We start from the raw sequence: 13,902 nt of genomic DNA on the forward strand, positions 1-13,902 counted from the left end.
AGCAGCCCCTGAGCTGGTGTGAGATTGGATAACTGGGCGCTAGTAAGTCCTTCAGCACACTGACACATAAAGTTGACCATCACAGCCTTCAAGACTCAGAAAGCTCTATTTCAAAAACATACACTGAAAAATGCACTGAACTCACAGCCTTTGCATTTGCAGGTCCCAAAGACAAGAGCTCCAATGCAGAGTTTTAGACAGTAAATTCTGTGCAGTTTTAGTTGTGACAGCATCTGAGCTGCTTCCAATTGTTTGCTCCTGGCTAGGACACTGTGTGAGCCTTTGCACGCACACTTGTTTGGGTGCTTTGCACAGATGCTTCGGGGTAGAAACTAGGTCACAGGGCGAATGTGCATGGCTGCATCGTTTTGCCTCCATTCGCTCCATGTCCTCACCGGTGTCTGGTGTCGTCAGTGTTTTCAGCTGCACGGGTCCTAATCCGTCTTTCCTCTTACTCCCTACTTTCCCGTGGCCTCACGCTGTTGGAGGGAGTCTGTCCAGAGGGCTGGGCCCATCCCAGAAGGCCCTTCCCCTCCCCTGCTCCTCAGCCTGGACGAGCTCCTGCCTGGCCCATTTTCTCACCCTTTCTTCTCCCGGTTCTTACTTGGGTCTTTCTTCCAGCCAAGAAGTGATGGGAAGCAGTGATGGGGCTCAGGCAGCCTTTCCCCTCAACCTAGGCGCCCTCACAACCCTTTGTAACAGCCTGCTCCCTGCCTGTCCCCTGCATAGACCTGACCTTGGACCGCAGCTCCTTCCATGTGCCCTTCCTCCTGTGCTCTGAGTCTCTGCCTGCACTTCATCATGCTTCCTGTCTTTTCTAACGGAGCAGTTCTTATTCGTCATACAATAACATGTGCTCACTCCCACCCGCCCCCGACCATACCTGTTTCAGTGTGTGTGTGCCCTTCGGGGAAGACGTTGCTGCACCCCGTGTCTAGGCCTGAACTGCTCTGAGACATGAGGTGACCCTCTCCACGCCGCTGTGTCCAGGCCTGAACTGCTCTGAGACATGAGGTGACCCTCTCCACGCCACTGTGGAACTTCTGTGTTTCGTAGCCGGGCCATTCCTGTCAGTTTCCGGTGCCAGTTTTTGTTGTCTGGCACCGTTTTGATGGAGAGCTGTAATACCTGGTCACTGACTACTGACACAAACCTGTCTTCTTCCTGGATCGCTCCGAGGCCCCATGTGCTAGGTGTGTGTAGGTGTCCCGTCTTCAGCTCCCGGGAGGCCGGGCCCACCTCCACGTGCTCTTGCTTCAGCCCGGATCGTTGCTTCCTGCATCTGTCTTTGTCCAACTGCTAAAAGGGCGCTCTCCTGCGACGCACATGCTTTTCCCTCTGCTTCCATATTGTCTTTCCGCTTCAGGGCTCTGAGGTAGGAAGGTGAACATTTGGCAGTGACGTGTGGCTGAGGGCTGAGTGTTACTTTCTAATCCTTGAGATTTGGTCACTGAAGCCTCCTAAATGCACACGCATGTGTACACACATGCACACACCGCAGGTAAATTTGAACTGGTCTTTCTGCAGTGGCCAGGAGGGGATACCAGCTGTGGGAGGGAGTGGCAGGTCGTTGGTTAGCCGCCTGCGATGGCTGTCCTCCTGGGAGATGTGGAGGAGAGGCATCAGCTTGTTCTGGCCTCCTGTCCTCTGTTTTAACCCAAAGATCGTTTGCAGCATGGCAGTGACCTCCCGCCCCGGGAACCTTGCTCCCGGGCATGAGGGGATGACTGTTCTTCGATGAAATGCTGGCCAAGGAGCAGCCTGCTATGCAGAGGAGCAGCGGTGTGGAGGTCGCCTGGGCTGCCCCCGCTCACACTGCCAGAGGGCAGCCTGGGGCCGTGGCACACCTCAACCTGGACCCACGGAGGAGCTCCCCGCAGAGCCCGCTGCTCCCAGTGTGCGTGGCTGGCTGACAAGTAGCATGTGTGCGTGGGTCTGGTGTGGCTGCTGGGGTGGCCCAGGGAGGAAGCTCCTTCTCCATGCCTGAGGACGGGGAAGGGTGCCCTTCTGGCTGCTCTGGCGCCCCCTGTGGGCAGCACCGGCTCTCACTCGTGCCAGAACCGGCAAGGCGCAGCGTGCAGGCGGCCACCTTCTAGTGACCCTTTGGGCCCTGTTAACAAGGAAAATGTTTGCGGCTCAGTGGGCAAAGTAGTAACTCTTAAAACATTAGGTTCTGAAAACTTTAAATTGGTTAAAATTATTTTCAAGAAAACACTAAACCTTATGCTCTCATAATTTAAGATATCTTAAAACCGATATATAAATAGAATGTGATTACTAATTATAAAAATATGCTCATATAACGTTTTTAGAATTCCTTTTTTTAGTACTTATAGCAATTCAGACCATGTATATTCTTAACTCATTTTTTTGCCAAGAAAGGAATTCTCCATTTTATAATGTTATGTTTGAAAATACTTTGTTGCAGAGTTCTTTTTAAAAAGGTTGCGTGGTGCATTTTACAGTTGAAACCACTGTATTTCCAGTGACTAGGTTTCCTGGGCTGTGTTATAATTTAACCCATCTAGTAACTGGAATGTTAGTCTCCCTCCCCCAATACATGGGTTGCACGTGGCAGTCTTTATCAGAAAAATGGGCGAAGCATTCTAATTTCTATGGCTAGTTTAAACAAAAAAATGAAATACCATTTCATTCTTGAGATTGACAAAAACTGCCAAGTCTTACTGAGTCAGCAGCTTGGGTGTGTGTGCGTGTGGTGGGTGTGTCTGTGTGCACGTATTTGTGGGGCATGTGTGTGCACACAGAACAGCCGTGTGGAGGTACTGCAGGGAATCCCAGGGCAGAGGGTCATCTGGCGCCCAGACCCCCTCTGGCACCTCTGCAGGAGAGAAAACGCCGGGGAGGAACCCATGCTCAGCAGCAGGCGGCCCCCAGCACAGCTGCAGCGTTTTAGAAGTAGCATGCTGAGAGTGTTTTCGTGTAACACCTCTGTTCTAACGTTATAGTGGAATAGCACTACAGCGTTGAAGAAAATTAAGTGGATTTCTCTATGGCTAAGTCTCAAACCCAGTGTAAACAACGTTGCAGAATTCGGTCAATGCGTGAATCACTATCTAAACTGTGATGACCCATGCCGATGGCGACAGCACTGACACGGCTGGTGGACTCTTGTGTGGGCAGTAGGAACACAGGCCGGCTGCGTCCGGCAGGCAGTAACTGTTGCAGGCGGGGCTGGGCTGGGCTACAAGGTGAGCTCTACTGCTCTCGGCTCTCTACAAATACGGTAAAATGACCATGGTAGGTAGTTCTAGGTGTTCTGGGGTACAGTTCTTTACATTCGAAGAGTTTCTCTCAAGAAAAATGCAAGGGCGAAACCTCGGTGGGAATGACAGATGGTGTCCGAGAGCCGAGGGAAGAAAGGGCCCCCAGGCCCCGGTCCACTTCTGCCTCCCAGCTCCGCCGTCGCCCCGGAACCCCCAGAGAGCTCCTCCTTTCCCCAGCTGGGGGGTGACGTGGGGAGCCCCCGATCGGGGCTCTGAGCGTGGTTTTTATAGAAAGACGATAGTCGTGGTCGGGGTGACGTGTGTTTTCCTGTGGAGTGGGCAGCTGTTGTGGCTGGACCTGCAGGCCTGGCCGTGGGAAGTGCCCTCCTGGTCCTGTCTCTGGGTGTGTTGGCCCCCACAGATCTGATGCACAGAGGAGGCTGTGAGATGGAGTGTCACAGGAACTGCCCGGCCTGCTGATGTTGGCCGAGGCCGTGAGCGCTGACTCAAAGAAGGTCTGTTTTCTTTCTTCCACCTCATTGAAAATCAGAGGATCACTTGCAAATTAAAAAAAAGTTACCTTTTTTAATGAATCAATTCAGTATTGCTGGAAACTTATTATACTAATGTCTATTTGAATCTGGAAAGTAATAGGGTTAATTGTATTTTAAATCTTAGCACAAAATAAAATAACTTTATTTTTGTCTTTTGAAATAACTTTAACATACCTAAAACAACTTTCAAAGTATTTGCTTTTGTTAAGATACACAAAAGGAGGTGCAAAAGTAGGGTTACAATTGTTCATATGGAAAATAATACAATAATTAGTAAATAATAATAATACAAGAATAAACTCTGTTTCGCATACTTAAAACTGTAAACCCACTTTTACCTCACCCTGCAGACCTCTGTTTTTCAGAGGAAAGTAAATTATTAAAGCAGATAAACTTTTTTACAGAAAATAATTTAAATTTGTTATTGTGGCTTAAATATTCACATTTAGCCACTTGAAGGATGAATATCTGTCTCAGTCAATTTAGGTTATTAAAGAGAAATTATGGTGTTTGTATGTAGCAGCAAAACTCATTGGCGGTTGAATTTTGAAGAAGTCTGTTCTGTAAAGTTCTTTCAAGTGCATGGGTGTAAAGGAATGAAAACGCAGACCAGGCTCAGTGGGAGGTGGCAATGCCTCACTGGTTGTTTGGAGGTCATCGCGACTCCGACCCGGGTGGAAGTGAAGGAAGACGGCAGCCTGGCATTAGCCCCGCTGGAGGCCCTGGCCTTGGAACTACCACCTCCAAACCCCAAGAGGATGGGCCTGGCTCCCGGGTCACCCGTGGCTGGTCTGCTCTGGGGAAACCTGGAGGGTTTAGAGAGGCAGGACCAGGCGGGTTTCGCCTTTCCTCGTGAGGCAGTGGCCCAGAAGTCAGCATAGTTCTCGCCTGAGGGTGTTCCGTTCTGTGATCGTCACAGAATTACATCCATACCTCGGCGCTCATCGGTTTCAGGACTCGTCAAACCCTGTGCTTGTCGTGTGTGTCGACAAGAAAAAAACATTTCCGCAGTCGGCACTCGCTCGGGACTCATCGTCGCACTTGCTGGGACTTGTGGCACTTGCTGAGAATTGTACGAGCTGTGACGCTGCCCCACAAGGACGTCACCACTTTTTCCCTGAAAAGGTTGCTCGGTACTGGCTGGTTTCGGCACTCATCATGAGTGTCAGGTTGCATTAACGACAGTACCGAGGTATCTCTGTGTGGCCTTTTAAGAGTGGTCTGCAGGGCCTGTGGTCCCGTCAGAACACTCTGTGGAGGGACAGACGGGTTTGGGGCAGGTTGGCGACAACGCCTGGGGGCTCCCGAGTCCCCGACCCCAGAGAGGGGCTCATTGTGTGGGAGAGCCAGCAGTCATGGCCATCCGCCCCCTTAAGTTAAGAATTAAGCTTAGTGGAGGTGTGTGTCATTGACCCATAGATCTAAAATGGTAAAAGTGGGGCAAGTAAGACCTTCTAAGTGGAAGCTTCATTGACCTGAAACTCACTGTGCGCCTTAGTTCAGCAAGGAACTAACCTCTTGCTTCCTTGTGTCGCAGGTGTTGTGTCCTTAGTGGCTGTCCACCCCTCCACAGTGAGCACGCTTGGGAAGCAGCTCTTGCCAAAAACGTTCGGACAGTCCAATGTCAACATTGCACAGCAAGTGGTAAGGGGCCCCGGGCGGGGTGGGCTTGTGATTTCGGGACAGTGCGCCTTAGGTTCCAGCTTGCAGTTTGGAGTGTGAGGCTTGCTTTTGCAGTGTCCTGTTGAATGCTTGCCGTGTGGGGACAGCCGCCTTCTGCAGGGATTTCAGGAGCATTGTGGTTAGCGCGCAGGTAGTGCCCCAGTGCTTCTGCGTTCTGCCCCAACGGGTTTCATAGGTGCGGCGTGGAGGGTTCTGCTAGAGCAGCATGGAGTTGTGTGGGGGCTGCTGCACGCTGGCTTGGATACCGCTCAGGGCAGCGTTAGCCACCGGGGAGATGAGGGTGGTGTTCGAGTGCAGGCCACGTCGGGTTAGGGTTCTGTGGGCTGTCGGGGTCCTGCATGGCAGGTGTGCCCTTGGCCTTACCAGTTCTGCAGGAGGGGGCCAGAGGTGGGTCCGTGCTCCCAGACCTTGTGCCCCCGCCACCCCATGTTTAGCAGACCTCTTCCATCGTGACTCTGGTTAGGCCAAAGTCATCCCTACCCTGGGCCATGTGCCCCGTGAGGAGAGGAAGGTGTTTCCACCTACCCAAGCTTGTTCACGTCCCAGGCCTTGTTTTCAGGTGACTGCCCTCAGCAGGTATATGATTGCTCCTCACCACCTAGCCCTTGTCAGTAGGATGTGGCCACGCTTGCTCAGCAGAATGCCTGTGGTTTTTCCCAGAGCAATAGTATGGGAGCCATATTTGTTACACAATCGTTTTTCAGTGAATATCTTTTTGATATGTTACATATTCCATTTTATGTTTTAACTTATAATTCATATTTTATAGTTACTGTGTATTGTAGCAGAAAATGGCTTGGGAATACTTCATTAATTATAGGAACAGTTCTATTTTTATTTCAAGTATAAATAGATGGGAGGAAAATTATGGGGAGATTTTTCTGCTGGTGCACCTTCACTTTGTCAGTCTGAAAGTTAAATCACTCATTTGAATCAAGCTGTTTTGGGTGGACTTAGTAAAAGAAGTTCATTCTTTGCAAAATCCCGGCACTGTGAATTAAAGCGTATATCTCTTAAAACTTTATATACCAAAGGATTAGAAGACAGAGGACTGGCTGATTCTGACACGAGAGATGAGGCTTCATCTTCGTGTGAGTGAAAATCGAACCTGGGTCCTGTTAGGCCTTCCCTCCTCCACCTGATCGGCGGTCTGGGTGTGCAGCTCACAGCTCAGGTGGAGGCGTTGCTTGCAGGGCAAAATTTCCATGTAAAATAGTGAAAATAAAAAAGCAAAGAGAGAAAACCCACAGATATCTGTGGCCTCCACTCCTCCACGAGGGCGTGGGTGGTGGCCAGCGGGTGCAAGGCACCCTCCTCGCTCCCCCGTCCTGTCAGCGAGGAAGGCTGTCCTCACAGTGAGCAGTTCCTGAGCACGTGCCGCGTGTCTGGCCCTCTGGCATTCTGTGCTCGGTGCAGAACGATTGAACTAAGGAAGAGGTGCAGCTTAGGGAGGGGCCAGAGAAAGGGCACTTGTCTCAGGGCCCAGACCGAGTGTCCACTAGGGCGCTGGCCTGAACAGAGCTGCAGCATGTGGGGGCGGTCATCTCACTGCCCACTCACGTGGGGCGTGCTGGCACCCCGAGTCTGCTCCCGAGAGTGTAGCCAGCTGGGTCCAGGAACACGTGCTGGGCAAGTGCCGTGAGTGACAGGTGTCCGTGTTTCCCAGACTGGACCTCGAGCCTCAGAGGGTGTGTGCATTCTCCGCCACGACCCGCGGCCCCGTAAGTGGGGGACGCAGGCACATATTCAACAGAAACAGAAGTTTCACAAGGCATTCCTCCCTGCTGGGGGATTTGTTCCCTTTTCTGTCCTGTTTCATTTTTCAGAAAACTCACTGATCTGATTTCATGGCTTTCGAATGAGGGTGATCTACCATTTGCAAAATGCTGTGAGGAAGCTCTTGCCATTGGAAATGTGAATTAAAAGAATGAAATTCAGTTGAGCTATTTTTCTTTCTGTGGTTTGTGGATCATTAACTTTGACAGGTGACCCAGGCTTAGGGGTAATTTGCAAAGTGCCGGGTCAGCTGTCCCAGGGCCATGGCAGGTAACACACTTATCCCACTAAGAAGGGGACCAGAGGGAGTGTCCAGCTTAAAATAGCCCAGCAGTGGCCACAGCAAGTCCCTGAAGCCGCAGTTCGCCCTCTGCCCTCGGGTGGGGCGGCCCTGGTGCCTGAGTGCCTGATGTTAACACGTCCGGTGGCCTCGGGTCTCCCAGGCACTGTGCTGGGTGGTAACTGAAAAACAGTGTTTCTGAACAACTTCCCGGGTCAGTTTAAGCAGAGTAGGTAGAGTCACACAGCAAGACCTTTGAGAAACTGAAATTTTATTTTACTTTTATAGAGCTATAAATGACATATGTTATATTACTTTCAAGTGTACTTGTGACGCGATATTTGTACACTGTGATCACTAGAATGAGTCTAGTTAACATCCATCACCATATATGGTTAGAAAATTTTTTCTTATGATGGGAACTTTTACGATTTACTCTGTTAGCAGCTTTCAGATACGCAGTACAGTATTGCTAACGATGGTCTCTGTGCTGTACGTTTCTTCCCCGTGGCTTAGTCATTTCAGAGCTGGGAGTGGCACCTTGTGACCCCCTTCACCCATTTGGCTCACCCTCTGCCTCTGTGCTTGGGGTGTTTTGTTTTATTTCTGGCTTATTCATTTGCCCTTTCAGATTCCACATGTAAGTGAGATCACACAGCATTTGCCAGGGAAGCTGGGACTTTATCTGGCTGTACAAGGCAACGTCTTTGTGCCCCCATGTTAATGTTTGAGTATTAATCGATGGGACCAAAGATCTGAGTGCTTGCTGTTGAGAGGCAAAGTAGGGTTTCCCTTCCCTTGGCGAAGGGATGGGTGCTCAGCCAGCGACGAGGGGCATGGCTGCCCCGTTTCCCGAGAGCTGTTCTGCTGGCCCCTGGCCGTCCTGTGGGCAGTGGGGCCCTTGCCCTTGCTCCCAGCGCTAATCTCCTCCCTTCCCCTGCTCTGCGCTTTCTGGGGTACCTGGGTGTCCCCCTTGAAGCCGCCGTGGGGTGGGCTTCCCGCACATAGTCAAGCTGATGGAGGCACCGGAGCCTCACTCTGCGTTCCTTTCGTTCTGAGAGCTGCTTTCTGTTTGCTTATTGGCCTCATTTTGGGCGACGCTGGCACTGAAGGGTAGATTTTTATCCTTCTCTGGTCTGTGTCATTAAAAGGGAAGTACAGTGGGCAGGAGGAAAGCCAGAATCTCGCTCAGCCCCCCGCAGACTTCTGCCTGGGACGTGTGATTCTCATGCCCCACCGCTCAACACAGCCTCGCCGGGGCTCCCGTGCGCCCGGAGGTGGGAGGGGCGCCTGTTTCTGTGGGGCTCGTGCGCGCCGTCTGGTGTCCCCGCTGCTTTCGTGTGCCCGGGAAGATGCCTGAGGTTGACGAAGGAAGACGAAGACACGTTCAGACCAGGCGTGGCCCTGTGGCCTGCAGTCCAGAGGGCCAGCTGCTGGGTTACTCACATTGTCCTTGTCCTCTCTGATGTCTGTGGTTAATAAAATGCAACAGTGGCTGTAGATAATGAGAAATGATAAAATGGCAGCGTCATATGTGGGAGATTTCTGATTGTGTTCTGAATTGTCTTTTTCGACTGTAGGTAATTGGTACGCCTCAGAGACCTGCAGCGCCCAACACTATCGTGGTAGGAAGCCCACACACCCCTAACACGCACTTTGTCTCACAGAACCAGCCTTCAGACCCCTCACCTTGGTCTGCCGGGTGAGCACACGCCTAGAATTGTAACCCCCAGCTCTCTGCGGTCACAGGGTCGTAGGGGCTCGTCGATGGCAGATGCCCAACGCGTGCCTGTAAGAGACGCGTAGTCACGTCATGCTTTTCCTCGTAAAGGAGGTCAGGCTGTGGGAGAGCCGCCCCCCCCCCGTAGTTCTGGAGCGATGGTTACACTGGAGAGCTGCCCCCTTGCAGTTCTGGGCGGTGGCGGCCTTACCGTGAAGGGCGGGAGAGCTGCCCCCTGTAGTTGGGATGATGGATACGCTGCACTACGAGGTGTGGTCAGCTCTCAGCGGGAGATGAGGAGGGAGCCGGCTTTTCAGCCCAGTGGTAACCTTGTCCATTGCCTGGACTGGAAAGCAGCTTTCGGAAATGCCATGTAAATGGGGTGGATCCCACAGCAGCTTCACCCACTGCAGCCACGTGTAACTGGGCCATTTCACGGCCGCGTCCCCACCGGGTGGCCCCACCGCAGTTCCTTTGATCCTTTCTTCCACTAAAGCAACCCGATTTGAAAATGATTTTACGCGAAGGTCAGCTGTGGGACTTTCCTTAAAACTAACAAAAACAAAGCTATAACATCGTGTCTATATTGGTTCTCAAGCAAAAGTCAGCAGTCCCCAAAATTCATCCCGTCAGAAACTGAGAGCAACCCTGTCCTGGACGTGGTGACTTAGAAAGTTCCGGCGTCTGGCGTCACTCCCGACCTGACGCACGCACCCCGTGGCTCCAGCACTTGGCCCTCGCTGCCGCCTGACCACCCAGGTCTCGGCCGCCCCTTGTCTGTCAGCCACTCAGATTTGGCCTGGAAAGTCCTAGGTTTGCAGGAAAATTTTCATAACTCCTGGTGTCGGGCCGTCTTTCTAAGAAGCAGGGTACAGTGTACCAACACCCACCGAATACGCGCTGGGCCCTGTCCCTGGGGTGTCTGCCCTGCTTCTCCCTGAGAGGTGCAGGCACAGCAGACGTGAGGTCTGGCCTTCACTGACAGAAGGGCGGCGCTGGCCCCCGCCGGTGGTGCTGAGTGTGCGCTGCGGGGGCGCGGCCCGTGCGCCTGCGCTCCAGCCCCCGGGTCTCGGGGCCCTCGTGTAGCTCGTTAGCCCTTGAGGTAGATGTGCGTCTTAACTCCAGGCCACCTGTCAGAATGCCAAGGCTGCTACTTTTCCTTTGTGTTTTTGAAGGAAACGCAACAGGAAAGGAGAGAAGAACGGTAAGGGCCTGAGGCACTTCTCCATGAAGGTCTGTGAGAAGGTGCAGCGGAAGGGAACCACGTCCTACAACGAGGTGGCCGACGAGCTGGTCGCAGAGTTCAGCGCTGCTGACAACCACATCTTACCCAACGAGTCCGTAAGTGCATGCGGCACGTGGGGGGAGGCCGGGAGCAGCTGGACGCACCGGCACTGCCCAGCCCACTCTGCTTTTGTTCATAACAACTTCAGACACAGAGAAGTTCCGAGAACAGTACAGAGGAATTTTTCCGTATACATTTGTGCATGTGGCGCCCTGCCACCCCTAAATATTTCTGTGCATGTGCTCTGGCTCTACCGGCCGGGCGACCTCTCCTGCAGAACTGCCCCTGGCCTGGCACAGCTGCTGGTCAGCACCGGTCGGTTCAGTGGAGCTGTGCTCGGAGCCGTGCCAGCAGCTGCCGTGGCAGGTTTGTGCCGCACGAGGCAGGTTGACGGTGTGCTTCCTTGAGCGTGGTCAGGGCCTGGCGCTTCGCACTGACCCGAGAGCCGTCCTGGACCGTGCGGAAAGCTCCCGCTTCACCTTCCCCAGGCGTACGACCAGAAGAACATCAGACGGCGAGTCTATGATGCCTTAAATGTGCTGATGGCCATGAACATCATCTCCAAGGAGAAGAAGGAGATCAAATGGATCGGTCTGCCCACCAACTCAGCTCAGGAATGTCAGAACCTGGAGGTACGCTGCTAACCTTTTGTGTTCCGTGTGTCCGTGCAGACTCACCCCAGAGCGGCCATTTCTGTTGGCAGTGCCGGGACCTGCTCGGGTTCTTGTGCGTCTGTGTCAAGTCCGGGCCACATGGACCAGGCTGTCCGAGTCCCAGTCTCTGATCGGGCGCGTCCTTTCCCACCTGACAGTGGTGGGTGGGCTGTCCGGCCTGTGTGGGCTCTGCAGACCCTCTCTGTGGGTGGGGTGGAGGTCGGGCAGTCATGGGCGTGAGCTCTAGTGCAGCCGCCTCACACTGTTTTTAAAACACATAGCCAGATGCAGAAAATGAGCGAAAGCAGCAGTGTACGTGGATTTGGGATTAAAGAAGAACTTTTTGCAGAAGTTCTTCCACTGTTAGATCCAGGAGAAGTATTTCCTGCAAGAGCCTGCTTAGGTGGCATTGTGTTGATGTGGGTTTTGAACTTTGCTATGTTAAATCAGTTGCGTTGACTTCTGGAATTCATGGTTTATTTTTGAAGGTAGAGAGACAAAGAAGACTTGAAAGAATAAAACAGAAACAGTCTCAACTTCAAGAACTCATTCTACAGGTAACGAATTCCTTATATTTGGAGGCAAAGTAGTTTTAACATCTCCTAATTTAGTTTTTCTCCACGGCAGTCTCCCGCAGTCCATTCTATTCCCATGTGGTAAATGGAGTCTTTCCTTGGAGATTCTGAATGCGAACTTCGTGAACACTCACTGCGCCTGTGTTGTTGGCATGTACTCTCATGGGCGTGGGCCTTGTGGCCAGAGAGGGAGAGTGTGAGAGCACCTGTGTGAGCGTGCGTGTGTGAGTGTGACCATGTGTGTGCATCGCTTGTCACAGTGTTTAAAGGGCAGTGGGGACGCCCCTTAGGAAGGAGCGTGGGAAAGTTCTCTGGGGTACGAATGAAGTGTAATCCGAGTACCGGACCCCAGACTGGGGGCGAGGTGCAGAGTGAGCCCTAGGTGAGTCCCTGGCGCGCCTGGCCAGCGCTCGGCACACGTGGTCAGAGAATGTGTGTCCGAGTGCCCGTTCCCTGTCCTCTCAGACACACGTGCACAGTGAGCTGTGCTGCCATCCCCAGGGCCTGCAGAAACGCCCTTGAGCACCAGTCTCATTCCCTTAGGGATCCGGGGGTGCATGTCCTGGGTTAGAGGCAAATACTCAAACACATGTGTGAAGATCTTGGGGGGGAGGGGGAGTGGCCAGTTCCTGGACAGAGGCAGCTCTGAGCTGAGGTCGCTGCCTGGGGCATGGGGGCCAGCTGCCAGCAGAAGTGGTGGCTGGTCAGTAAAGGGAAGGAGGGCATAACAGCAATTTATTGAGATGTTTGTGGACCCCCAGGGTGGCAAGGCCATGGGCCATGTGGTCAGGTTGGAGGCTGCTGGGAACCTGGAGGCATGTGTCCAAAAACCAGAGGGTTGGGGGTGTGAGAAGCTGTGGCAGCAAGTATGACCCTTGGGAGGAAGCACTGGGGGTCTGTGGGGGGCAAGCCTAGCTGCTGAGGTTAGGAGATTTCAGAGCATGGGAAAAGGCCACGAGGGGGCACTGTGGGGCTTGCAACATTTGCCCCAGCATCCAGCAGAGCAGGGACCACCGCAGAGGGCACGGGTCTCGCCCAGGCCAGGCACGCTCAGCGTGGGGGTGTCTTATCCTAGCCTCTGTTACTCCATTGCCCTTAGGAGAGGCATCTTGGACCCTCTCCCTAGGGGACCAGCTGAGGGGGTGCTTTGGCAAGGGACGAAGTGGTCACAGAGCCAAGGTGGGCAGAAGGGACTTGGGAAATGGAAGAGCAAGTAATGGCCACAGCTCTTGCTGGAAGGGGAGGTTGCTTCTGGCTGCGGCCTCTCCCAGTCGCCAAGTTCTTCAGCTCAGATGCCCCCTTTAGAAGAAATTGTTCTCCTTTTCTGCATTCATAGTACATTATGCCTACTTAAAATAAAACAAACCGAGTTGCTGCCTCTCACTAAGCCTTGGGCCCCTGAGTCCCAGCACTGGGCAGCCTGGCACAAAGCTGGCTGGGGAGGCAGGAATCTTTCTGCCTTTACATTAACGGCAAGAAAATTATCTTGAAGGTAGATGTCATTTCAGGGCCCAAGGCCCTGGCTCTCTGGCTTTAGGCTGAGGACCTGTGTCCCCAGAGGAGACACCCCTCCTGTGGAGCGTTTTTGCCTTCCCGGAAAGCCGCAGGTCCGCAGCTGAACGTCTGCCTTCCAAGGCTGTGATGCGTGGATGGGACAGGCGCAGGCACCCTCGGACCCCTCCCCGGGGAGGGGAAGAGGACCGTGACCTCCAGGATCGATGCGTTTCTCTGCACCCTCCTGTGCAGGGCTGTTTCTGTCTGAGGGGTGTGAGTGCCTGCATCTCTGCAGTGTCGGTTCTCCGGGGACTTTGGTGTTCAGGATGCGTTCTCTTTGCTGGTGGCTCACTGGGGCAGCTGTTTGCTTTGCAAAGGAGGGCCCACGCCCTCTTGCTGTCTTGTGGGGTTCGGGGAAGGTTGTTGAGGATGCCTGGGGAGGAGGCGTTAGGTTCAGTGGCAGCTGGTGTGAGTGCTGTGTTGGTTGCTCATCTCTTTTAGCAAATTGCCTTCAAGAATCTGGTGCAGAGAAACCGCCAGGCAGAGCAGCAGGCCAACCGGCCCCCGCCACCCAACTCTGTCATCCACTTGCCTTTCATCATCGTGAACACCAGCAAGAAGACCGTCATCGACTGCAGCATTTCTAACGACAAGTAGG

General features: G+C 53.1%; 1 protein-coding gene across 3 annotated transcripts in view; it reads left to right on the forward strand.

The window, feature by feature from the left end:
- TFDP1 (transcription factor Dp-1) overlaps positions 1–13,902 on the forward strand; it is a 43,879-nt gene that overhangs the window by 23,486 nt on the left and 6,491 nt on the right. For all 3 annotated transcript variants that reach the window (XM_045821368.1, XM_045821366.1, XM_045821367.1), the window contains exons 4-9: positions 5,316–5,422; positions 9,098–9,219; positions 10,413–10,578; positions 11,011–11,154; positions 11,664–11,732; positions 13,746–13,897. In XM_045821368.1, the coding sequence (XP_045677324.1) occupies positions 5,316–5,422; positions 9,098–9,219; positions 10,413–10,578; positions 11,011–11,154; positions 11,664–11,732; positions 13,746–13,897 (760 nt within the window). The remainder of the gene's footprint in view (positions 1–5,315; positions 5,423–9,097; positions 9,220–10,412; positions 10,579–11,010; positions 11,155–11,663; positions 11,733–13,745; positions 13,898–13,902) is intronic.

This window comes from Phyllostomus hastatus, unplaced genomic scaffold, assembly GCF_019186645.2.
Source record: "Phyllostomus hastatus isolate PE091 unplaced genomic scaffold, TTU_PhHast_1.1 phas_scaffold_46, whole genome shotgun sequence".
Taxonomy (NCBI): Eukaryota; Metazoa; Chordata; class Mammalia; order Chiroptera; family Phyllostomidae; genus Phyllostomus; species Phyllostomus hastatus.